This window comes from Phyllobates terribilis, unplaced genomic scaffold (assembly GCF_046119375.1).
Source record: "Phyllobates terribilis strain yellow unplaced genomic scaffold, ASM4611937v1 Scaffold_5__5_contigs__length_657084704, whole genome shotgun sequence".
NCBI classification, from domain to species: domain Eukaryota; kingdom Metazoa; phylum Chordata; class Amphibia; order Anura; family Dendrobatidae; genus Phyllobates; species Phyllobates terribilis.
This window is the reverse complement of record NW_027362765.1, coordinates 67280483-67307250: the sequence shown is the minus strand read 5'-3', so window position 1 is coordinate 67307250 and position 26768 is coordinate 67280483. Positions and strand designations below refer to the sequence as shown.

General features: G+C 42.5%; 1 protein-coding gene across 1 annotated transcript in view; it reads left to right on the top strand.

The window, feature by feature from the left end:
• Positions 1 to 25080, top strand: part of LOC141270728 (uncharacterized) — a 38440-nt gene extending 13360 nt beyond the window's left edge. Inside the window, exon 6 of the mRNA XM_073680825.1 lies at positions 23056 to 25080. Within this exon, the coding sequence (XP_073536926.1) occupies positions 23056 to 24563 (1508 nt within the window). The 3' untranslated portion in view covers positions 24564 to 25080. The remainder of the gene's footprint in view (positions 1 to 23055) is intronic.
• The last annotated feature ends 1688 nt before the right edge of the window (positions 25081 to 26768 follow it).

Below are 26768 nucleotides of genomic sequence, written 5' to 3'. Positions count from 1 at the left end.
GGCTGCATTCCTGGCAGATGCATCGGCAGATTCAGTTAGGCTGGCTGCCCGGTCTGCAAACCTCTCTAATGCAGCCCGTAGGGCGCTATGGCTCAAGAGCTGGCCAGGAGATGTGCAGTCAAAGTCTAAACTGTGCTCAATCCCTTGTGAGGGGGACTTCTTGTTCGGCAAAGGTCTAGATGACATCCTAGATAAAGCCGCAGACAAAAAACATGGATTTCCCACGGTGTCTGGTTCCCGATTTAACAGTTCCTTTCGGAAGAGAAAATACAGCCGCAGTAAAGCTCCCAGAGACCAAGGTAGCTGGAAAGACCGAAAGCCGTATAGCAGAGGCTTCATGTTTGCGGGTCCCTCCTCCGAGAATAAGAAAGCCCCTAAGTGACAGTTCCCCCCAGGTGGGAGGAAGATTGTCCCACTTCCTGCCTGCCTGGAAGAAAATTTCATCCAATTCTTGGATCTTAGGGATAATCAGGAGGGGGCTCACACTAGAGTTCAAGAGCAGGCCCAAGAACACTGTCAAAATATCAGCCCCCAGAGGTTTAGCGGAACAGATAGCCTTACAGCAGGAAGTTCTCTCTCTGCTCAGGAAAGGAGTTCTGGTGGAAACACCTGCACCCGAGCAAGGAAGAGGATTCTATTCGACCCTCTTCCTAATAAAGAAGCTGTACGGCTCCTTCAGGACCATTGCGAACTTAAAGAGACTGAACGACCATTTAATCTACAGGCCTTTCAAGATGGAAACAATAAAATCAGCCATAAAGATGTTATTTCCGGACTGTTTTATGTGCGTCCTCGATCTGAAGGACGCCTACTACCACATCCCGATTTTGCCAGATCATCAACAGTTTCTAAGAGTAGCTGTACAATTCGGCAGGCACGTAAGGCATTTTCAGTTCGCAGCTCTTCCCTTTGGCATTTCCATGGCGCCGAGAGTCTTCACAAAAATCATTCTGGAGGTCACAGCGCACTTGAGGGAAAGAGATATTTTAGTCATCCCTTATCTGGACGACTTCTTAGTAGTGGGCAGATCAAGTCAACTCTGTGCTCTAGCCCTGGCGGACGTCATGGCCAGTCTAAGACGCCTAGGTTGGCTGTTAAATCTGGAGAAGTCAAGGCTGGAACCAAAGAGGGTTCAGTCTTTCCTGGGTCTCATTCTGGACTCGGAAAACCAAACCTGTCTTCTGCCAGAGGAAAAGAAACTGAAGATCAGATCCCTAACATCTCAGGTTGTCAGCAATCCGACCATCACCCTGAGGAGTGCAATGTCTCTGTTGGGTACAATGACGTCTTGCATTCCGGCGGTTCAGTGGGCCCAGCACCATTCCAGATGTCTTCAACAGGAGATTCTGGCAGCGGACAGGCGGCTCAAAGGTCGCCTGAATGGGAAAATATCTCTTCCAGATGTTGTGATCAACTCCCTGGACTGGTGGACATCTCCGGTCAACCTATCTTTGGGGGTTCCTTGGACCTTCCAGGTGTCTGATACAATTACAACAGACGCAAGTGCGGAAGGTTGGGGAGCTCACCTAAGGGATCGTTCTGTACAAGGCCTCTGGTCGGACAGCGAGACAAGCCTCTCTTCCAACATGAAAGAGCTGTTGGCAGCCAGAAACGCGCTAAAAGAATTCAGTTCTGTTCTTCAGGGTCCTCACGTCAGGATAATGTCAGACAACAGATCAACAGTCGCCTACATCAATCATCAGAGGGGTACCAGATCTCTCCCTCTGATGTTAATAGCGGATCAGATCTTCAGGTTTGCCGAGAGTCGGCTGGTTACGCTCTCGGCACTGCATATAAAAGGGGAAGAGAACATAAAGGCCGATTTCTTGAGTCGTCACATCTTGAAACAAGGAGAGTGGGAGTTGAATCCAGCCGTTTTTCAGCAGATTGTGGATCGGTGGGGACAGCCCCAGATAGATCTGTTTGCAAACAGACACAATCGGAAGACCGAAACCTTTTGCTCCCTGAATCCAAAAGAGGGGGCGTTTGCGGTGGACGCGCTGCAGATTCAGTGGGATTTCACTCTAGCTTATGCCTTTCCCCCTTTAGTACTGATCCCTACTATCCTGAGGAAGATCCGAGAGGAACGGGCGAGGGTTATATTGATCGCCCCGTTCTGGCCCAAGAGACCATGGTTCACTTGGATGAAGAGAATGTCCCAAGCAGATCCATAGGTTCTTCCGGACATCCCGGATCTCCTCAGGCAGGGCCCAGTCTGTCATCCCCAAAGAGCGGGCCTGCATTTGACGGCTTGGATTTTGAGAGGTCGCTATTGACGCAAAGGGGGTTTTCTCCAGATCTTGTTACTACCCTTCTAGCAAGTAGAAAGCCGATAACAACTAGAATCTATGGTAGAACCTGGGCTAAGTTCTTGTCTACCTCGGGTCAGTCTGCCAAAGGGAGGGTTCCTATTGAGGCCATACTAGAATTCCTCCAGAAGGGGTTAAACATGGGACTAGCCACCAGTACTCTTAAGGTACAGGTATCGGCTCTGGGGGCACTGTATAATTATGACTTGGCAGCAAATAGATGGATCATTAGATTTATTAAAGCCTGTCATAGATCCAGACCTATTCCTGTTCCAAGAATGCCTCCTTGGGACCTTAATTTAGTTCTGGAAGCATTAACCAAACCTCCCTTCGAGCCCTTAGAGAAGGTTTCAGAAAAAATCTTAACTTTAAAGACTGCGCTATTGGTGGCCCTGACATCAGCTCGTAGAGTCAGTGACTTACACGCACTATCCGTTAACCATCCATTCACTCAAGTATGTATGGATAGAGTAATCTTAAGACCAGACCCGGCCTATCTTCCAAAGGTAGCCTCCAAGTTCCATAGGACGCAAGTAATCACTCTCCCTTCCTTCTATCCTAATCCTAGGGATTCTGAGGAATATAAGCTTCACACCTTAGATGTTAGGAGGGTGTTAGTCCAGTATTTGGAAGTGACAAAAGCCTGGAGAAAGAGTGACGCTTTATTTATATCCTTTCAGGGGGCTAGGAAAGGACTTAAGGTTACAAGGGGGACCATAGCTAGATGGGTCAGGGATACTATTACCTTAGCCTACTCTTCTAGCAATCTGCCGGTTCCTGAGAACCTGAAGGCCCATTCCACCAGAGCGGTAGCTGCTTCCTGGGCTGAGAAGGCGGATGTGCCCATCGACATTATATGTAAGGCGGCAACTTGGTCATCCCCTGCTACATTTTACAAACATTACCGTCTTGACCTTTCCTCTTCTACTGATCTGTCCTTTGGTAGAAGGGTGTTGCAAGCGGTGATCCCTCCCTCTGGTATTTAATCTCTATAAATCTCTCAGGTGGTGCTGTCATGGGAGAAGGGGAAAAGATCCTAGTTACTTACCGGTAACAGGATTTTACAGAGCCCATGACAGCACCCTATTAATTCCCTCCCCTTTATCACTGTGGTGTGCACTTTTTTTTAAGGTGTTTAGTACATATGTTGAGGTGGCAGTTATGTATTAACCTGTCTTCGGAGGCCCTCTCATGCTCTGAAACAAAAAACTGATGCGGAGGAGAGGTACCGCCTTTTTATTCAGTAGGTTCCTGTCCTTGGTGGGCGGATACCCTCTCTCAGGTGGTGCTGTCATGGGCTCTGTAAAATCCCGTTACCGGTAAGTAACTAGGATCTTTTCCTCCCCTGTAAGGGTGGCTTCCTTGGCTGCTTGTTCTACATATGCAGTGCCAAGGGTGTGGGGGTCAGGAGTTAGTTTTTGGTGACCTTTGATTTTACAAAAGGACCATCAATTTGGGAATTCTTTACCCTGCTGCACAATTTGTCTGAGAATCTCCTCATGTTGTAAGGGCTTGTTCTGTGAAGCAACCATCCTCCTCAGGGCCGTAACATTTATATACAAAGTGAGGGAGGAAACAACATAGGCACTGTCACTGAAAATATTCATAGGTTCGGTGAACGCTATAATAACTTGTAGAGCTGCTTCTAATTCAGCTCTTTGGGCAGAGAAGTGACCTGGGAGTCTGTACTGAAGCAACAACTGTTTATCGGGAAACCATACAGCATAACCTGTGGCATAGCATCCATTATACCAGTATCGAGCTTCGTCAATATAGGCACAAGGGACGCCCTCCTGAAAGTCTGCTCGGAAAGGGGGGGAGTGACATTAGCCTGTTCAACTTGACAATCGTGACATTTTCCTGCGTACTGCATCATCTGGGCTAAATGATATTTTTCACCCACTTCAACTTGTAAATCTCTGGTCTCAGTCAATGATACATTGAGCCATTCTCTGTGAATTTACCCCCAAGGCTTTTCCTTTCAACATGGTTTTTAAAGTAACATGTGGGTTTGTAGAATTAACGGAGCAAATCCCACTATGTGTCTTACTTGATTCATCGCCCAGTGCACGGCCAGTAAGTGCTTCATGCATGGAGTAAAACCTTTCTCCACGGGATGAGTAACCTTCAGTAGTAACCAAGGGCATACGACTGACTGGACACTTGAGGACTATCTTTGGGCCATTTTTGGAAAAGCACCGAGGAAATAGATATATCACCGGTGTGGCTTGAATGTAAAAGGGCTGGGAAGGGTGAGGGCTGATTAAAGCAGTAGCTGCCATAAGGGCTTGCTTCAAACCTTCTAAAGCTTGCAAGGCTTCTCCTTCTATAATGACAGGGGCGTGATTGTTATCAAATTCTTTTAACAAATCATACAATGGTTTAGCCAGATGAGTAAAGTCAAATTCTCTGGAAAAGTTTACAAGACCCAAAATTTTCTAAACTCAATAATATTAGTTGGTATGAGAACAGGTCCAATAGCATTAACCCTGTCATGCATTTTTTTTTTATCTTCTGCTGAAATTGACGCACCCAAAAATTTAACCTCTGACTTCATCAATTGTACTTTGTCAGGCTTATTTTGAGTCCCGCGTCAGGTTTCAAGGGTCTCTTTGTGTTCATATTCATCAACAGTTTGAATTAACAATTTATCAACATATTGTAAGACTTTGTCTCCATAACCAAGGGGTTCTAAGACCTGAGCCAATGCCTGATGGAAATACACAGGGGATCTGTGGAATCCCATGGGCGTCCGCATGAACAAGTACTGCACATTCTCAAAGGTAAATGCAAAGCGGAGTGCAGATTCAGGTGTTAGGGGTACTGAGAAAAAGCCATTTGCAATATCCAAACAAGAAAACACTTTACAATTACTCCCCAACTGTGACATAACTTCAGGGACAGATGCAACTAGGTGAGCTGCTAAGGGAGTGTTCTTATTTACAAGTCTCAAGTCTACAACCATGCAAAAGCTACCATCTTCCCTTTTTTTACAAGTAAAATTGGACTGTTACATGGAGAATTACCTTTTACAACAAAACCTTGTTTTTCTAATTCACTGAACGCAACCCTTATGTAAGGCATTACATCCTCAGGAATTTGGTGCTGATACTGGACAGGTGGTAGCTCTTCATTATCAATTTTAACTTGTGTTTGCATTAACACATAATCAGTTTTCTTTGAGGTCCATGATTCAGGGAACCTTTGTTTCAATTCATTTTTAAGAACATCATTATCAACATTTTCATCAGTCCATGAACTTAGGCTGGCAATGGGTAATTTGTGACTCTCCAACTCCTCCTCCACGGGCACAGTAACAGAACAAATATTTGCTTCTTTGTTCTGCCACAGAACTTTGTTACATAAATCAACAATTCCCATTGCTCCCAAAACATTGGTACCCAGAATAGTGGACCATAATTGTGGATTTACCCAAAAAGTGCATCGAAGACCTCTTTTCTTCGATCCCCCTGCAACCTGAAATTTCAGGTTAACTGGACGTTTTTTTACTGCTTGAATACAGGAGCCCTCAAATCCTACCAAAGTGGTAGTCTCAGGCAGTCAAGGGGGTGACTGCAATTTGTGTCCTGTTACTGAAACTGAGGCTCCTGTATCGATGAGGATGTCTTCCCATGGCAGTCCCTCTCTTCTCCCCCTGACATAAGGTCCTCCATCATTGCCCAGGGAAAAAGGGACAAAGAAGGCAAGGGGAACAGGGGTAGCACATTATCAGTCGGTGTTACCTGCAGTGGGAAGCCCGAAAAATCCATCATCCTCATCTGAGAAAGTTTTCTATCCTGCAGCTCCCATCTCCACCCCAAAGAGATCTTCAGTAAGAAATCAGTCCTCATGATCCAACCGCTCCTTCATTAAAAGAGCATGGAGATGAGGAGGGGTGGTTCCTCCCTGAATAACATTGATCTCCGTGCTGAACAACTGGGGGCTGCTGGAGAGAAAGCAAGAGCAGAAGGCTCCTGAGAGACAGGGTTAACCATCTGAAGACCCCTATACTGCTGATATTGCCTAGGATCATTCACAGCAGGATAAGGAGATCACCAGTCAACAAAATCTCTACAACATCATCAATAGATTCAGCATTCTGCAAGACTCCTGACTTTAGCTATAACAATTCATAGAACACGATAGTGCATATGCCCCAAATGGGGTCTATCATAATCAATATTAGTCAATGATATAGATATCCAAAAGCACTATCATAAAAGGACTAATTGAATCCCATCGTTTATTTTAAATTAGAAAACAAAAGCATACAACGAAAGAGGGACTACCAAAGGTTTTCTTTAGAAATTCATATAAAATTTATTATTAAAAAGAATAGAAGGCACAAAATAGGGAAAAAGTGAACCCGAGAACAGTGGTAACATTAAAAAAGCCTCTCACAAAGCACAGTCACTGCCCCAACGGACCCCACATATTCTAATTTGTACAATCATATTACTCAGGCTTAGAGAACACCAAACTGTTGTTGTCATAGCAACAGTGGTTAACAATCAGAATCAATAAATATATATATATATATATATATATATATATATATATATATATATATATATATATATATATATATATATATATATATATATATATATATATATATATATATATATATATATATATATATATATGGTAATCTAGTAAATCACCTCTATAGTACATAAAGAGTAGACAGGAGGGAATTACTCATCAGCTCCCTTCAATGTACAATCTCTGTAGTGAATAATAGTTGCCAATACATACCAGGGATTAAACCAAATCACGGAGTTCTATCCAGGAGGCCTGAGACCGAGGGACCCATTGGGAGAGCGAACACGTGAAGTGAAGTGCCCCGACGCGCGTTTTGAACTCCCTTCTTCAGGGGACATCTCCTGATTTGAAAGCTCCCTCTAAGGGTATTTTCTTTAAAAATTACATAAACTCTTTTCTAAACTGTTCCTCAACGCTTTCAAGATGTCTTATCACCACATTCTGTTTTTCTAAATGTCCATTCTTCTATTCTAGGTCTCCTGTCCTCAATCTTATTCCTGTCAATCTCTGCTACCCCTCCCATCTCATCAATGACTATTTGTAAAGCCCAGTATTCATACCCATCTTTCCCTACTATCTCTGCTAGCTTTAGAGTTTCATCCAGCTTTTCTACTCTCTCTCTGAACACTGCCCCTCCCTGGGTGATCACATTAACATGCTGTCTTGCAGGAAATCTATCAATGGACTGAAGAAAGCAATAACTCTCTTACACAAAGCCACTGTTTGGCTACTATCTTTCCCTAATGCCCTTTTCTCATCTAGTTCCCTGCTTTCTTTAGTTAACCACTGCATACAATTTAGCCAAGTGGATTTAACATTAACCCCCTCCAGCTAGGGTGTGCCAGTATGCTTATCTGCCTGCTTTCTCTAACCACTCCATACTGGAGGACTACAAGGACGCGTTTTCTCTGTTCTGGTATTAACAAGTGCAATTTAAGCAAAAGTTAGATACTCACACCTCTCTGTCTGGAAGACCCTTTGCCGGCTTGAGTCGACCAAAAGAGGTGTGGCCGCGTTTCCAGACTCTCTCGCTACGCTTGCCAGGCGTCTCCCTCCGCCTTTTAAAGCGTCATTGCTACCAGGCTCACAAAGTCTTCTTCACGTCCTTGTAGATAACTCACGTAGAGGTTTCTTCTTGGTTGCACATATATTTTTATAGTCCTTCACTTTTATAGTTTTCTTATAAATTCCGGCAGGTTGAAGCGCTCCACGAGATGTCCTCTATCCGGCTGGCTTACTTTGAGCGATTTACACGTGGTGCCACGCCTTTTCTGCCCTTCCAGTCTCTAGCTCCTCATCCACAATCCTCTCCTTCTGGTTCTTCTAAAGGCAGCTCCAATGAGCCGCTCCTCTTGGCTGGCTGCGCCAATTGTAAGAAAGTCCTTACTAGGAGCTGAAAGAGCCTTGGAAAACAGTGTAGATAATTCTTCAAAGCAGAGAATGAAGTTTATTCAGAGGTACGCGGCAGAACACTTCAGAAAGCAGGCAGGAAAAATACACTTGACACTCGCAGGTGTCTAGATAAGCAAAACAGCATTGAGATATCTGGCGATGGTCTGGCCATGGTCTGGCCATGGTCTGGCCATGGTCTGGCCATGGTCTGGCCATGGTGTGGCTTCAGTCTGGCGATGGTGTGGCCTTGGCAGTGGACCGCCTGTAGACTGGCGATGGAATGGCCCCGAACAACAGTATCAGAGCCTTTTTATGCATAGCTTAAACAAAGGAACTACATATTGCGGCAAAAGGCGTATACATGATAACATCATACTGCAGGGAGGACGTGCATTTTAGAACAACAATGTGATAATGCAAAATGACAATATTCATGAGTAGTTTTACCAAACTCCATTAAATCCATAAATCCCCATGTCCTTACTTAAGAAATGACATATTGACAACTATATTGTCCTAATTTCTATACCACAATTACAATAACATATTTACTACCCTATAACACCACTTATTTACTCTCACATTGACCTGCAGCTGCTGCTATTAACCTTTGTGTATACCACTATACCTGCTAATGGCAGTGACATCATTTTAACGCTTCATTGTGATTAGGACATGTGTAGGACATGCATCTCATTAGCTGCAAAACTCTTTACTCAAACTTCTGAACAAGATGGCTGCTAGGTTTTAACATGGCTGCTCAGAATATTAGGACTTCTCATTCTCTTACAATCCGTGCCCTCTTCCTCTGATTCCTGCCCTCTTCCTCTGATTCCTGATTTGTTCAGCCCGGTTGTAGGAGCTAAGGTGTTCTCAAAGTTGGATTTAAGGGGATCGAGAGTCTGGTTATGTCTTTTGGTTTGACCAATGCACCTGCAGTATTCCAGAATTTCATAAATGATATTTTCCATCATTTGGATATTTTGGTTTATTTATCTGATTTTGAGACTCATCGGGGGCATGTTACGCAGGTGCTCTAGATATTAAGGGATAACAAACTATGCCAAACTAGAAAAATGTGTTTTCGCTGTTGACGAGATGCAGTTTTTGGGGTACTTGTTGTCATCTTCAGGTTTTCGGATGGATCTGGAAAAGATCTGTGCAGTCCTTGATTGGGAACGTCCCGAGAACTTGAAGGCTCTACAACGTCTTCTGGGCTTTACTAATTTTTACTGGAAATTCATCCAAAATTACTCAGCAATTGTGAAACCCCTTACTGACATGACTAAAAAGGGGTCTGATTTTTCCAAATGGTCGGAGGCCTCCCTCCGGGCATTTTTCTTCCTTTGAAGAATTATTTTGCCACTGCACCTATACAGTCAACCCAATGTTTCCCAGCCCTTTATTGTGGAGGTTGATGCGTCGGATGTGGAGGTTGGGGCAGTGATGTCTTGGTCCGTTCCCTGGTAAATGGCGTCCATGCGCCTTCTTTTCTAAAAAATTGTCTTCGGCTGAGAGAAATTATGACGTGGGTAGTAAGGAACTTTTGGCGATCAAATTGGCGTTCGAAGAATGGCAACATTGGTTTGAGGGGGCTGTCCATCCTATTACTGTTTATTACTGACCATAAAAACCTGTCATATCTCCATTCAGCTAAACGTCTCAACCCTAGGCAAGCCAGATGGTCCCTGTTATTTTACTAGGTTCAATTTTGTTGTCACTTTTCGTCCAGGGGTCAAAAATGTCAAGGCTGATGCTTTAACAAACAAAGTAGCACTCTGTAACGCTTAGTATATAGTTATAAAGTATGAAATATGAATAGCATTACTGCTGTGGAAAATAGAGATGAATGAGAAAACCTAGCGCATAAATTGGCCAATTCATGTGTACCTGACAGATGCGATAAGGCGTTTCTCGATGTCAGGACCTACCAATGTGAATACCTCTCTAAGAGACATCCGTCTGCTTATGTGTGGGAAAGTAAGATCCTACTGCTATTAAAACCACCTGCGGCATCAGGGTGGAGTTTGTTTCTATATTTAAGCTTTGACTGAGCACTCCACCCTGATGCCGCAGGTGGTTTTAATTGCAGTAGTATCTGCTGTGGCTAATGGGAGGTGACCGCAATACTCTCCTCCTCTTCCGGCCTCCAGCGCTGTCTGCCGCGGCTTCCCGGGTGTTGCCATGACGACCCGATGTCGTCATGACAACATCCGGGTCACCAGACCGCAGGAAGATTGTTTGCTCATGCGCAGTGCAGCACTGACTGCCTGCATAGCACAGGGATGGTGCTCCATCCCTATGCTATGCAGGCGATCAGAATAAAAAAAGTGAAAATCCCACAGTGGGACAAAGTAAAAAAGTGTAAAAACTCTCAGAAAGTGAAAAAAAAAATTGTAAAAATATATAAAAAAAAAAAAATTCCACCAAAAATAAAAATATAATGTACCCATCAATAAATATTATGAAAAAAAACAAAAACAATAAAAGTACACATATTTGGTATCGCCGCGTCCGGAACGACCCGACGTATAAAACTGTCCCACTAGTTAACCCCTTCAGTGAACACGGTAAAAAAATAAAATAAAAAACGAAGCAAAAAGCAATGCTTTATCATCATTCCGCCAAACAAAAAATGGAATAACACGCGATCAAAAAGACGAATATAAATAAAAATGGTTCCGCTGAAAACGTCATCTTGTCCCGCAAAAAACAAGCCGCCATACAGCTCCATCATCCGAAAAATCAAAAAGTTATAGCTCTCAGAATAAAGCGATGCAAAAAAATTATTTTTTCTATAAAATGGCTTTTATTGTGTAAAAGCGCCAAAACATAGGAAAACGATATAAATGTGGTACCGCTGTAAATGTACTGACCCGAAGAATAAAGCTACCTTATCAATTTTACCACACGTGGAGTAGAATAAAAAAATTGGAAAAAAAACAATTCCTGAATTGTTGGTTTTTGTTTATTCTGCCTCCCAAAAGCTGGAATAGAAAGCAATCAAAAAATGTCACGTGCCGGAAAATGGCACCAATAAAAACGTCAACTTGTCCCGCAAAAAACAAGCTGTCACATGACTCTGTCGGCCAAAATATGGAAAAATTATAGCTCTCAAAATATGGCGATGCAAAAACTAGATTTTACAAAATATGTATCTTTTAGTGTGTGACAGCTGTCAGTCATAAAAACCCGATATGATTCTGGTATCTCTGTAGTCGCATCGACCCGAAGAATAAAGTAATCTCATCACTTATACCGCACGAGGAACGGCGTAAAAAATAAACGCTGGGGTTAGGGTTGTGCTAATGTTAGGGTTGAGGTCAGGGTTGGGCTAGGGTAGGGTTAGGGTTGTTTTTTTTTTTTTTTTTTAATAAAAGAAAAATAAAAAATGACGATATGGCAACTAGTGTTGAACGCAAGTGCTCGCTACTTGAGTTTGCTTCGGTTGCTCGGGTATGCATTGAGTATCGCGGGTGCTCGAGTCTCCGCCCCGTATGCTTCGCGGCCAAAAAAAACCTCGCGGGGATTGCCTGCCATGCTCGAGCGATCCCCGCATGTTTTTTTTGGGGTGCTTAATAACCGTGAAACATGCAGGGTGGGACTCGAGCTTGTCACTTGAGCACCCGTTATTCATGGTGCATACCTGAGTACCCGATGCAAACTCAAGTAGCGAGCACTTGCGCTCAAGACTAATGACAACTTATTCAATATGATGACCTAATGTCATCAAATTCTGTGTCGTACCTCTGGGTTCAAAATGTTCACTATACCCCTTGATAAAATCATTAAGGGGTGTAGTTTCCAAAATGGGGTCACTTGTGGGGGGTTTCAACTATTTAGGCACATCAGGGGCTCTTCAAATGCGACATGGCTTCCGCTCTCGATTCCAGCCAATTTTGCGTTCAAAAAGTCACACAGTGCTTCTTCCCTTCTGAACTCTGCCGTGCGCCCAAACACTGTATTTTCCCCACATATGGGGTATTGGCGTACTCAGGAGAAATTGCACAAAGGTTTTTGGGGTCCATTTTCTCCTCTTACCCTTGTGAAAATAAAAAAATTGGGGCTAAAACATCATTGTTGTGGAAAAAGTTTGATTTTTTTATTTTCACGGCTCCATGTTATAAACTTCTGTAAAGGACTTGGGGGTTCAGGGTGCTCACCACACATCTAGATAAGTTCCCTGAGGGGTCTAGTTTCCAAAATGGTGTCACTTGTGGGGGGTTTCCACTGTTTAGGCACATCAGGGGCTCCCCAAATGCAACATGGCGTCCGCTAATTATTCAAGCAAATTTTGCATTCAAAAAGTCAAATGGCACTCCTTCCCTTCCGAACCCTGCCGTGCGCCCAAACAGTGGTTTTCCCCCACATATGGGGTATCTGCTTACTCAGGAGAAATTGCACAACAAATTTTGGGGTCCATTTTTTCCTGTTACCCCTGCGAAAATAAAAAAAAATTGGGTCTAAAGTAACATTTTTGTGAAAAAAGTTAAATGTTAATTTTTTTCTTCCACATTCCAAAAATTCATGTGAAGCACCTGAAGGGTTAATAAAGTTCTTGAATGTGGTTTTAAGCACTTTGAGGGGTGCAGTTTTTAGAATGGTGTCACTTTTGGGTATTTTCTGTCATAAAGACCCCTCAAAGTGACTTTAAATATGATGTGGTCCCTAAAAAAAATGGTTTTGTGAATTTTTTGGGAAAAATTAGAAATCGCTGGTCAGCTTTTAACCCTTATAGCTCCCCAATAAAAAAAAATTTTGGTTCCATAATTGTGCTGATGTAAAGTAGACATGTGGGAAATGTTATTTATTAACTCTTTTGTGTGACATATCTCTGCTTTAAGGGCATAAAAATAAAAATTTTGAAAATTACAAAATTTTCTACATTTTTGCCAAATTTCCGTTTTTTTCACAAATAAACGCAAGTGATATCGAAGAAATTTTACCACAATCATGAAGTACAATATGTCACGAAAAAACAGTCTCAGAATCAGGGGGATCCGTTGAAGCATTCCAGAGTAATTACCTCATAAAGTGACAGTGGTCAGAATTGTAAAAATTGACCTGGTCATTAACGTGCAAACCACCCTCGGGGGTAAAGGGGTTAAAGAACACCATAACTCTGTGCTTGCTGGTCATCCAGGTGGTAAGGGAACCGCGGACCTCCTCTCTCATCGTTTTTTGTGGCCGGGGTTGCATCGGGATGTTATTTGACACATATCTGCTTGTAGTATTTGCATGTGTTGTAAGATTTCGCATACCCGTCCGTCTGATATCCTTCTTCCGCTACCTATCCCTAGTAGGCCATGGACACACTTATCCATGGATTTTATTACTGACCTACTGGTTTCAGCAGGCAAGACGGTGGTTTTGGTGGTTGTAGATAGGTTCAGTAAAAATGGTTCACTTTGTTGCATTACCTGCACTTCAAAATGCCAAGACACTTGCACAGGTGTTCATAAATGAGATTGTGAAGCTTCACTGGGTTCCCTCTGATATGGTGTCTGATCGGGGGACCCAGTTTGTTTCCAAGTTCTGGAAGGCATTCTGTTCTCGACTGGGGGTGCAACTGTGCTTTTCCTCTGCCATCCACCCTCAGTCGAATGGACAGACCGAGTGTGTCAATCAGAATTTGGAGACCTACCTCAGGTGTTTCGTCTCCGAAAATCAGGAGGATTGGTCATCCTACTTACCGCTGGCATAATTTTCCATTAATAATCATTGACAAGAATAACTGGCAGGTCACCGTTCTTCAGTGCATACGGGTACCTTTAGTGGGGGAGGAGCTTCAGGAGTTCCTGAGGAGGAACGGTTTGCTTCATCACTCTCGTTGGTATGGCAGGGTGTTCTGTGTAATTTAAAGACCATGGGAGAACGGTATAAACGTATGGCTGACAGAAAACGCTTGACAGGTCCAGACCTGTGTTCCCTACAACACTTGGAGCACTGGAAGAGGGCTATGGTCCAGAGGAGAGGATGTGGGTTTCGGCATCCGAGGTGGACGCTCCCAGGTTGGTTCGTTCATTCCATACCTCTTATCCTGAGAAACCCGGTCCTTAGTGTCCAGATGCCACTTGTAGAGGGGAAAGGGGTACTGTCACGGGTGTGTCAGAAGTGACAGACAGTCGCCCTGCAGTTGGTTGCAGGAGATTTCTTCGTTTGGCATTACAGACACTTTCTTGCAGCTGTGTCTCTAGGACCCAGCGGCTACCTTCCACTGGCTAATTAACACCCTGATCTGGGTGTATAAATACCTGCTGTGTGCCAGACTGAGGTGCCGGCGCTATTCACATGTTCCTTTGTGAAGGCTTGAGAAAGAGCAGTATGTCTTCCTCTCTGGTGCTAGAGGACGTGTGCGCATTTGTCTGGAGTCGTCTGAGGCTAAGCGATTTTCCCTTGTTTGTTCCCCCTTGTCTGTAGTGGTCAGTGGGGATCAACTAGCGCTCACCCCCCCCCCCCTTCCCTAGCCAGGACCAAACACCAGGGAAAGAAAGGGCGAGGTATGCGTGCGGTGATTGGTTAAGAGCCAATATAGGGACATAAGTGGAGACAGGGTGATAGTAGATCTACCTAGGAGGTCTCCACCTCCCCCTTTCCCTAGAGTCTGGGCTCCCTTTCCATCTTCTCTTTGTGTTGCACTCAGTCTTTCCCACATCTTGCGTGACACTCGCATTACACAAATACGTGTCCCAGAACAATAGCCGTGCCCTCAACAACGCAGTTACTGGGAAGGTCCACCTAACCACGAACACGTTGACAAGTGCTTGTGTGCAGGGACGGTACATCTCACGGACTGCACACTGGGTTAATATAGTGAAAGACGGGACCCAGTCGGACCTTGTGACGGAACATGTCCTCCCGACACCGAGGATAGCGGGCCCTGGGTCAGTCAGGATTGACCCCACGTTTTACAGCTCATGCACCACCTCCTTTTCAGCCTCTATCTCCAAAAGGACCACATCAGTCACAAGGTGAAAGCAGCAACAGGCTGTGCTGAAACTAATATGAAAGAGCAGGCAGATCTGTGGCTGACACCGCTGAACCTACCACCTAATCCATGGTAGCTTGGATCACTATATATCAATTGCCTGCCCTGTGATATCTTAATGTAGAATAGGCATTATTAATGTAACACATGTCACGTGCTGCGCACATACTCTTCTCTTGTATGGTGTACCATTGTTTCTACATATTTAATAAAGGTTTTTTTATCCTTAGCCATTATTCAATTGTTTTCTATTGATCTAGGGACCGTATGTTCGGTTGTTCTTTTCTCTTTTCTTATGCACCCTTACCGAATGGTCTGCCATTCTATGGTCCTTGTGCTGACTTCCATAATTTGGATTTCATGCCGGAGGCTGGATTCCAATACATTCTCATACCTGTATAGTTTTCCAGTGTTTTTTTTCTTCTAAAATGGGGCAGTACCAAAAGGCCCTTGTTGTGGAATTATAAAAAAAATTCTCATCTGAAAACGGTGGTGGCAGCCATCACAGTTCTTTGGACAACCAAGGAGTACAGGCGAGAGAGACATAAATCCGATCCAGGAGAGGCAGGGGAACACTGTCAAAGTTCTGGGACAGTTTTCTCAGCCCCTCCCATCGGACAGGCCCTGATGCGCTGGGTAGTTTTACACGGAGGGAAAAGTTTGGGAAGATGCTGAAGGAGTATCTTGCCGACCATACCAACATCCTCCGTGATTTTTCTATGCCTTATAATTATTAAGTATCCAAGCTGGACACGTGGCATGAACTGGCTCTCTATGCCTTGGAGGTCCTGGCCTGCCCTGCCACTAGCGTTTTGTCAGAGCAGATTTTAGTGCCGCCGGGGGAATTATAACGGATAGGCACATCCGCCTGTCAACTGAAAATGCTGACAGGCTGACTCTTATAAAAATGAACAAGGGCTGGATTGGGCCAGACTTCTCAACACCTCCGAATGATAGCAGCGTAACACAAACTCAAATCCAGTGTCTTTTTTTTTTTTTTTTTTTTTTTTGGGGGGGGGAGGTCTATTCCTATGCACCTCTTCACAGCCAGACGTGGGTGTATGCTTCCTGATTTTGTCTATTTGCTGTTGTTCTCCTCATCCTCCACCATATCACCAGGGTGACCGTGATGCAACACCTACATAATTTTTTCCTGTAGGAAATGTTTGTTAAACAGTATGTTCATGTATACCCCAGGGGTAAATGCTTGTCAGCCTATGCTCTTCATGGGCATTACAAGTATAGAAGACCCGCTCCTTTCTAATGGGAACATTTTTGGCAGCACTTGCATTCACTGTATAGACAATAACAGTATGGGAGACCCACTTCCTAATAATGGGAACATTTCTTTTTTTTACTGACGCCCTCCTCTACCCTTCAAAGGGGTATTGGGGTGCATCCAATTTTCGGCAGCACTTGCAGTCATTGCATGGGCATTAACACTATAGGAGACCCACTCTTTAATAATGGGAACAAAGCATAGCCGGCTGATGGCTCTCTAACAATAGTGAGGGCCAACTTCTGGCCCTTTAAGAATAGTAAGAGCCGCTTTGTGACTTTCAGAGTCCCTCCTTCATAAATGAAACAGAATGTGTCTGTTCATGTCTCGCACACCACATGGGAAGATAAGGTAGTAAAATGTTAAAATGACATTTACCGATAAATGTATTTTTCACCGTTGAAAGCAATGTAAAAGTGCAAAAGCGCATCAAAACGCTACTTGTGAACATAGCCCAAGGTGTGGAGGAGCATTTTTGTTTTTGGTTATTTATTTTGCCTTATATACAAGTCATTACCATGGAAAGGATGTTCCTTAACATTTTTCCCAGGAAAATCCATTTTGGTTTTGTTTTTGGATGTTTTATTGTGAGTCTGAAAAAGTGACTTAATTCTTACAACATTGTTGACAGCAGTGACCTGGGAGTCAGAGATGCTCCCAGGGGTCTCCCCTATGCTGTTCCCATATCATTTGAGCACTGTTCCCATAGATTTTGGCAACTTTTAGGCCCTCTGCAGACCTTTGGGTGGGGGGGAGGGGACTGCTGGAAAATGCTTGAGTTTCCAATAGACTTACATTGGGCTCATTGCTCGGATTGAGCACTCGGTCATTCCAATTTGTTGGACTCGAGCAACGAGCACCCGAGCATTTTAGTGCTCGCTCATCACTAGTGTAGATCTGTCCAAAATACTGTGATATATAGTATCCTGTTTATGTCTACTGGATTCATATCTGGGTGACCTACAGCTGACCTACACAATTAATCAATGTCCAAGATAATGTGATATATGAATCCAAAAGACCTGCAGATAGTATATCTAGGTCAGAGATACAGAGTAATAATAACCTGTGGAACTCTGGATCAAGACCTAGGCTGGTTCTGCCAGTTGGCAACCTAGATTTAGGAGATTTGGCTCTCCTTGTCTTTCCTTTTAAGACAAGCAGCATCAAAGATGTAAATATATAGGGAGACCCCTGTAATATAGTAACATAGTAACACAGGTTGAATAAAGACCTAGGTCCATCAAGTTCAACCTTCCTCCCCCAATTGTACTAACTAACTGGGACTAGGCCTCACAAATGTATTATTATTGCCATTTTTATTATTGATGCTCTTTTACAATTAAAAATGATCCAGTTTATATTTTTTTAATTAGTTTTAGATTTTGCATTGCTCTTGTGACTCTAATAATGGTATTATTAAAATCCCTATGCCTAAATCTGTTGATCCAGAAGAAGTCAAAAACCACAGGACACATTCAGCCAATTTGCGTCACGGGGAAAAATTCCTTCTTGCCCCCGAGAAAAGGTGATCAGTCCTAGAACCCTGGATCAAACCTAATTATGATACTAGTTATGTAATTACTATTACTGTACTAATATTTTGTCTAATTTAACTGTAACCCACAATGTTGTGTATCAAGGAAATCGTCCAGCACTTTTTTGAAAGCCGTTCTGGTGTCTGCCATTACTACGTCTTGTGGTAGGGCATTCCACAGTCCAACTGCTCTGACTGTAAAGAACCCTTTACTGTTTAGGTGCCAGAATTGCCTTTCTTCCAGCCTTAATGAGTGCTCCCTGATCCTTAGTATGGTCATGTGCTAGTCCTTTGTACTGACCACACATATTTTTATACATGGAAATAAGATCCCCTCTGAGGCGTCGTTTTTCTGAGCTAAACAAGTTCAACTTTTTCAACCTCTCATCATATGAGAGGCCTTCCATCACTTGTAATAATCTAGCTGCCCGCCTTTGAACTGACTCTAACTTCTGAATATCCTTTTTAAAATGTGGAGCCCAAAACTGGATCCCATATTCCAGATGTGGCCTCACCAGTGATCTATCAAGGGGTAACAGGATGTTAGGATCGCGGGATTTTATTCCTCTTTTTATACATACTAATATCTTGTTTGCTTTTGCGGCTGCTGCTTGACATTGAGTACTGCTGCTCAGCTTACTTGTAACCAGAATACCCAAATCCTTCTCCTGTTCTCTATTTGATTAATTGTGTATGTCAGCTGCAGGTTACCCAGAAATACTATCCTATAAAGGAATTTTTACTGCACAGGTTTTTTTTGTGCTTTTAATATAATTTAATAAATAATTGTTTAACGGGTATATATGTTCACCATTCAGTGCAATGATGCAAATGTAGACCAACGCTATGGCTCAGGGGAAGGTCATTCTGTATTCTTGCGTGCGCTCCTGTCTCTGCTTGAGGTCACTGTTTGAATTCTCATTAAAAAGCCATTCAGACGTCACGCTGCTGTAGACATGGAGTGTGATAAGACTGGATGCAGATGGCCAAGTCAAAAATAGTTAGTCATGTTTGCAAACTGCGTACTTGCTTGGCTCCCTGAGCAGCTTTAGATTTGCATTTTGGGTGGGTGCAAGAACTGTCTTCTTTTGCATACAATATCTGAATCCATTAATTGGACCATAAAAGAGTGAAGATTAGCAAATTGATTTGATGCAAATAGAATTTCTGTAGCATTTTAGATAGCTCTTTTGTCCAGGCAAATTTGAACAATTTTGATTTGTGTGAATCACCACTTTTCACTTTGCAGATAATTGCATCCTCCACAGAATGTTCCTGTGACCTCCAGCATGGCCACGTGGGCTTTCCCATGATGCCTTGCAGCTATCGCATTGCAAGGTGTTGATGGGCTGGCATCTTTTCTTGCTTCATTTGCGTTACTATTTTTTTTTTTTTTTCAAAATTCTTCATGCCTTAGAAAGCAGCAAGCCAGCACAATATTTGTAAAAGAAAATCTATACTTGGTGTCAGTCAAAGAGAATGTGCTTAAAAAATGTGCTTGTTACGAGCAACCAACTGTACTGAATTTCTCAATTTCTTTTGTATTCATTTTTGTGAAGGGAGGGATAGTTGTATTTAAAAAATACTAAATAAAATTGACCAAAATTCAGACATATAAGTGTAACTATCTACCTCAATAAGTGATGTGTATTTCATTATTTTTTTAACACCTACTTTACTAGTAAAATTTCACATACATATATACCACACCAATACAGCTGTAGTGACTGAGTTTTCAGCAGTGTATCTACTTCGTTTTCCCGCTTCAAAAAAAGTCAAAGCTATTTTGTTAAAAACGAACACATTTTTTTAAAAATCCAGTCATTTAACTGTACATGTCTGTTCTTGTACACATGTTCACTAGTTTATTTTGATACCCTTACACGCGACACCAATACAACAGCATTTTGTTTTTATTGGCTTGCATGAAATATATAAAAATATGTAGGACTTGTTCTCCTTTCTTGTATCCACGGTTTAGTTACATTAATAAAAAAAAAAAACTTACTTTTTATCCAAAGCCATGACTTGTGTACATGACTAATCTCCTCCCATTGTTCTTTTCTCTGTGCTATAGTGCTTACACCTGTCAAAGAATGTATCAGATGGAATTGCATAATAAAACTGATTACAGATCCCTTTTAGGCTATTTGCGCATGTTCAGGATTTGATTGTGGAAATTTCTGCAGTGTTATTGCATCTCTTGGCAGGAAAAACGCTGCAGAAAAAAACACGCTTTTTGGCTAGTTTTCTTTTTACGCTTTTTTTAATGTGTTTTTGTACATCAATGAATGCTTTTTAGAGCTAAATAAAGTTATTTGAAAATAAAATGTGGGACATTGCTTTAACCTTGGATTAGTCAGAATTGGGTTGAGTATATTGGTTAATTTAAATGATTAAAAAATGTCTGTTGTATTTCAAATAGTGTTTGCTCTGTGTGTTTATTTAAGTCTTTACTTTAGTTTCATTTGGTTTGGTAATGAAAGAGTCTGAGACCTTGTCATCATCAAACAAGAGCTAGGTGTCAGCTAAATCCCATACACTCAATCTCATTAGCATTCCCATTCAAGTCATTTCTGTGGCAGCTGTGAGCTGCTATTTTTAGCCTAGGAAGGTGCCATTAGGTCAACATGTTCCCTGGCTAATAATAACATCTCACAGCTGTTTCATTAGCCACTACGTCCCCCTGTTCAGCAACAAACAGCGCTTTGGACGCTGTGTAGTTTTTCTGCGTCCAAAATGCTGTGTTCTAATACCGCACTTTTTTTGTCAGTATATGTGAATCCACCGCATATAATGACACTTCAATCGGTCAAAATCTGCAGGTTAGACTAGCGTGTCCGCTACAGAAATTGACATGCTGCCGGTGAGTTTGGGTACGTGGCCACGGTCAGGAGCCACTGCACGTTTGAAGCTGCGTGTTTATATAGCGTCAAACCCGCAGCGTCCAGATGTTACAGAATAGTGGATGGTATTTGTAGAAATCCCATGTCCACTATGCGTGTATCTGTGCCTTTGGATCACCCGCGGACACTGACATGCCACACGTCTTTCAGGACCGCAGCATGTCAAATTCTCTTGTGGAGTCACTAGTCTCCGCAACCGAAATTTGACCTCTAGAATGTATAGAATAGGGTAAATCCGCATGGTTCCGTGAACACATATGGATTTACCTGCATTCAATAAAATGCAACGTTTTGGACGAAGCAAAAAAAATGGCATGGGCTCCCGAGTCATTTTCATAACCAGCAGAGGCAAAGCCGACCGCTGGGGGCTGATATTAGTAGCCGGGGAAGGGGACATTAGCCAAAAATGTTCACTGGCTATTAATAATAGCCCACAGCTGTTTGCTTAGCCTCTACTAGCTAGATTACTGGGGGACCCCAGAAAAAATTGACGTAGGGTCCCCCTATAAAATCTAACCAGCAAAGGGTAAACAGACTGCTACGGGCAGATAGTAATAGCCAGGGAAGGGGCCATGGATACTAGCCCCCTTCGCAGCTAATATCACCCCTCAGCAGTCCCAGAAATGGCGCATCGCCTCCGCTTTTCCCACTACCGTGTAGCAGTGGGGTAATGGGGTTGGGGTTCATGTCAGCCTTGTATTGGAGGCTGACGTGCAGCCCAGGTTAGTAATGTAGAGGCAGACGCCCTCATTAATAACCACGTAGAAAAGTTTTCAACGCTTTTTCAGTAAAAGACACTGCCAGAGTAAAGTGTTTTATTGAAATAAAATCACACACGGTTTTAATAATTTTTTTTATTATACAACCAATCCCCAAAGCCCTCGATCTTCTGTATAAATAAATAAATAAAAAAACAACCATATCCCTCACCTGTCAACCGTCACGACGTAATCCAGATTGTCCCTCGGCGATCCTGGTCACTTCTACAGCAGTCACATCAATCACTGATTTGACTGCTGTAGAAGATAGCACTGTACACTGACAGGAGTGTAATCACTCCTGTCAGTGTACATTGCTCTGCTGCAGGAGTGAGGTCACTTGGGTTCATCAGCTGATCAGCTCCGGTGCCCTCAGCATCAGTGGTACGTGTGAACATTCTCACGAATGTTCCCACGCAGCACCGGTGCGTAAGTGAGGTCCCAGAGCTCTCAGCTGATCGCCAGCTGTGAACTCACGTGACCTCAGTCTCGGCAGCAGCGTACAGTGCCGGGAACGAGCACGCTCCCGTCAGTGTACCGCTGGGTGATCAAAACGCCGGGGGACATCGCGAGGATGGCGGGGGACGCCAGACAGGTGAGCATAAGTGTTTTTTTTGTGTTTTTGTTTTTTTTTACTTTACATAGCGCGCACACAGGCTCCGGCTCGGCTGAGCAGACTACTGCTCTACTCAGCTGTGCTACTCTCGCTGTTATCAGCAGGAACGGTGTTCGGATGATGGGAGAAGTAGTATTCCCTAGCCAACCCGGCTACCACGCTACGTGCATTTTTGCAGCGTGTTTGAGCCATTGACTCCACAGATGTATTTATACCTACAGGTTTGCTGCGGTTCAATTAAAGTCAATGGGGAGGAAACACTGCATTTACGTTACATAGAATGGACATGCTGCATATTTAAAAGGAATGACAATCCTGAGCAGAAAATTCCACATCATGTGCACAGCACATCAGGATTGTTATTGCATTGGCAGACGGATTACCTAGCGTTTTTGATGCATTTCCACGCGAAAAAAACGCTGTGAAAACGCATCAAAAACGCACAGTGTCCACTTAACTTTATGAGCCTGCTCTGAACTTGTAACTGGAACTGATTTATGACAGACACAGGGAAACCTGAACTGAAAATATGGCTATAATAGAGAAGGGAAAGTTGAAAGGACATAACGCTGTAATCTCAATCCCTCTTTAGTGGACTGTAATTAGTCTGTCAATAATGGAATTTTTACAGTTTGCATAGAAGTACTATAATGTATATAATAATATAAATAGTAATATAATTCCAATATAATGTTGCTGACACATATCATTTTTATTCTTGGCAGATGACTGTACCAGAAGCTCAGAGGGACATCTGATATTCTCTGATTTTTCAGCAGATAATCTTGTTATAACACCCAATACTTGTGAAGAACATGTCATTACGCCGGATACACCTCAAGATGTTACCAGAAACAATCTGTCATCTGATCCTTATCAACGGGTTCTTTTTTCTGTTTCATCAAAAACAAATATGGAAAACAAAAGTCACAGAAGGGCTGTTGACCATGAAATAGCTCACATAAGGGAGAAACCATTGTCATGTTCAGAATGTGGGAAATGTTTTACAGTGAAATCAAGTCTTGTTAGACATCAGAAAATACACACAGATGTGAAGCCATTTTCATGTTCAGAATGTGGGAAATGTTTTAATCGGAAAATACAGCTTGTTGCACATCTGAAAAATCCCACAGGGGATAAGCCATTTTCTTGTTCAGAATGTGGAAAATGGTTTACACAAAGAACATGTCTTGTTACTCATCAGAGAACTCACACAGCAGAGAAGCCATTTTCATGTTCAGAATGTGGAAAACATTATAATAAGAAATCCAAACTTTCTAGACATCACAGAATTCACACTGGAGAGAAACCATTTTCATGTTCAGAATGTGGGAAATGTTTTATAGAGAAATCAAATTTTGTTGCACATCAGAGAACTCACACTGGGGAGAAGCCATTTTCATGTTCAGAATGTGGGAAATGTTTCACAGAGAAATCAGGTCTTGTTAAACATCAGAGAATTCACACAGGGGAGAAGCCATATTCATGTTCAGAATGTGGGAAATGTTTTAATAGAAAATTGCATCTCATTACACATCAAAGAATGCACACAGGGGAGAGACCATTTTCTTGTTCAGAATGCGGTAAATGTTTTATAGAGAAATCAAGTTTTGTTAAACATCAGAAAATTCACACAGGAGAGAAGCCATTTTCATGTTCAGAATGTGGAAAATGTTATAGTGAGAAATACCAGCTTCTAACACATCAGAGAATTCACACAGGGGAGAAACCATTTTCATGTTCAGAATGTGGCAAATGTTTTGTAGAGAAATCAAGTCTTGTTGCACATCAGAGAACTCACACAGGGGAGAAACCATTTTCATGTTCAGAATGTGGGAAATGTTTTGCAGACAAATCAAGTCTTGTTACACATCAGAGAAGTCACACAGGGGAGAAACCATATTTATGTTCAGAATGTGGGAAATGTTTTACAATGAAAACAAGTCTTGTTAAGCATCAAAGAATTCACACAGAGGAGAAGCCATTTTCATGTTCAGATTGTGGGAAATGTTTTACATATAAACCAAGTCTTGTTACACATCAGAGAATTCACACAGGTGAGAAGCCATTTTCATGTTCAGAATGTGGGAAATCTTATAGTGAGAAATCCATACTTGTTAAACATCAGAGAATTCATACAGGGGAGAAGCCATTTTCGTGTTCAGAATGTGGGAAATGTTTTAATTGGAAAGGAAGTCTTGTAAATCATCTAAAAACTCACACAGGAAAGTAGCCATTTTCTTTTCAAATTCAACATTTTATTGATTTTGCAATGGCATCATATAACAAGAAACAGAAAATCAAAGTCTGGAAGAAGAACAGAAAAAAAGGAATATATAGACTTCATTACATGAAGCATTAAAGCATATGAATTAATAGAGATAATGGCACAAATGCCATGAAATCGATGTAGTATATCGATAAGCAAGACTTTCTGAAAGGTAGTCTAGTACGATAACTATTTTGTTTTTTTTCATAAATCTTATTATGTGCCTCTCAATACATCCATTGTGTTTTTAGTAATGTTAATGATCTAGAAGGGTTAATGTTTTTTTTCTCTCTGCTCTATATTACTCTACATTCTCTAGATGCCTGTCCTTTCTCTATCTCATACTTTGTTTAGAATTATCCAGTCTCGCAGTCTCTGCTCAAAGATCTTTATGCTTCTTATCTCATATGCAACATCCTGCTAATTTCTGCTAAAACCACTGTATGGGTTTCTGTATAAATAGAAACTGATGTGCTCACAATCCGTGTGCAGTCATTTCTCCAAGCGCTCGTAATATTGGAGGGCCTAATCTCTTATGCCAGATCACCAGTGTGGCCAAATTATCTGCCTATTGGGTCAGAATCAAACCAGCTACAACATTACCTTTTATCATTTTCTAGCAGCACGTTCTCGTGACTGGCTGCAGCTCTGATGGGGTTAATCGACAACTTCCTCTCTCCTTGCTTCCTGTGTCCTAATGCTACAAGTTCCATCATGCTTTGCAGTGACCTGTAAGCCAGCACCTATCACACCCACTCAAAACCCCTCGCTGCCCTCCTTCCAATATCTTCAATCTGCTACATCTTATTGTGAGAATACAAGCTAGTGATGGGCAGTCCTGTTCTTTTTGGTGATCTGGCTGTGCTCCCCAAAAAGAGTCGGCTCTTTTTGATCCTGAATTGATCCCTATTAAATGTGTTCGCAATAGGTGAACACATATTTAAGATGATGTTAATGCGACCGAAACCCAGCTCGCCTGAGGCCAAAACCCCGCCTACTTGCAGTCAACCAATTAAATTGTTCAGTGGGTGGAGTTATGTTGGGATGGGCGGAGTTAAGTTCGCCAAACAACGCAATTTTACACTCTGTGAGAGCTGTTCAGAGAATTTAGTGGTTCACCCTGGGGTGCTGGCTCCCATCATTCACAGCAGGGAACCGAATCTTTGTCTCTGATCGTTTGCGACCAACCCTTCACTAGTGCAAGCACCTACTTCTGAGAGTGAAAGATCACATCACCAATCACTGCACAACCAGAGAAATAAAGCTTTTATTTTTTTCCTCTTTCTGATACAGTATATACAGTTGTGCTCAAAAGTTTACATACCTCGGCAGAATTTTTGCTTTCTTGACCTTGTTTTAGAGAATATGTATGATAACAAATAAACTTTTTCTCCACTCATGGTTATTGGTTGGATGAAGCCATTTATTGTCAAACTAATGTGTTTTCTCTTTCTAAATCTTGATGACAACCAAAAACATCCAAATGACCCTGATCAAAAGTTCACATACCCCAGTTCTTAATACCGTGTATTGCCTGCCCTAACATTAATGACAGCTTGAAGTCTTTTGTGGTAGTTGTTGATGAGGTTCTTTATTTTCTCAGACGGTAAAGCTGCCCATTCTTCTTGGCAAAAAGCCTCCAGTTCCTGTAAATTCCTGGGCTGTCTAGCATGAACTGCACGCTTCAGATGTCACTTTGTTCTACTGTAGCTAATTATAGGTTGACTTGGTCTCGTGTTTTGGATCGTCATCATGTTGGAATGTCCAAGTACGTCCCATTCGCAGCTTCCGGGCTGATGAGTGCAAATTTGCCTCCAGTATTTGCTGATAACCTGCTGCATTCATCTTTTCCTTCAACTTTTACCACGTTTCCTGTGCCTTTGTAGCTCACACATCCCCAAAACATCAGCGAACCACCTCTGTGCTTTACAGTAGGAATGGTGTTCCTTTCATCATAGGCCTTGTTGACCTCTCTCCAAATGTAACATTTATGGTTGTGGGAAAACAGTTCAATTTTGGTCTCATCACTCCAAATTACCTTGTTCCAGAAGTTTTGAGGCTCGTCTCTGTGCTGTTTGACTTATTGTAGGCAAGATACTTTGTGGCATTTGCGCAGTAATGGCTTTCTTCTGGCGACTCGACCATGCAGCCCATTTTTCTTCAAGTGCC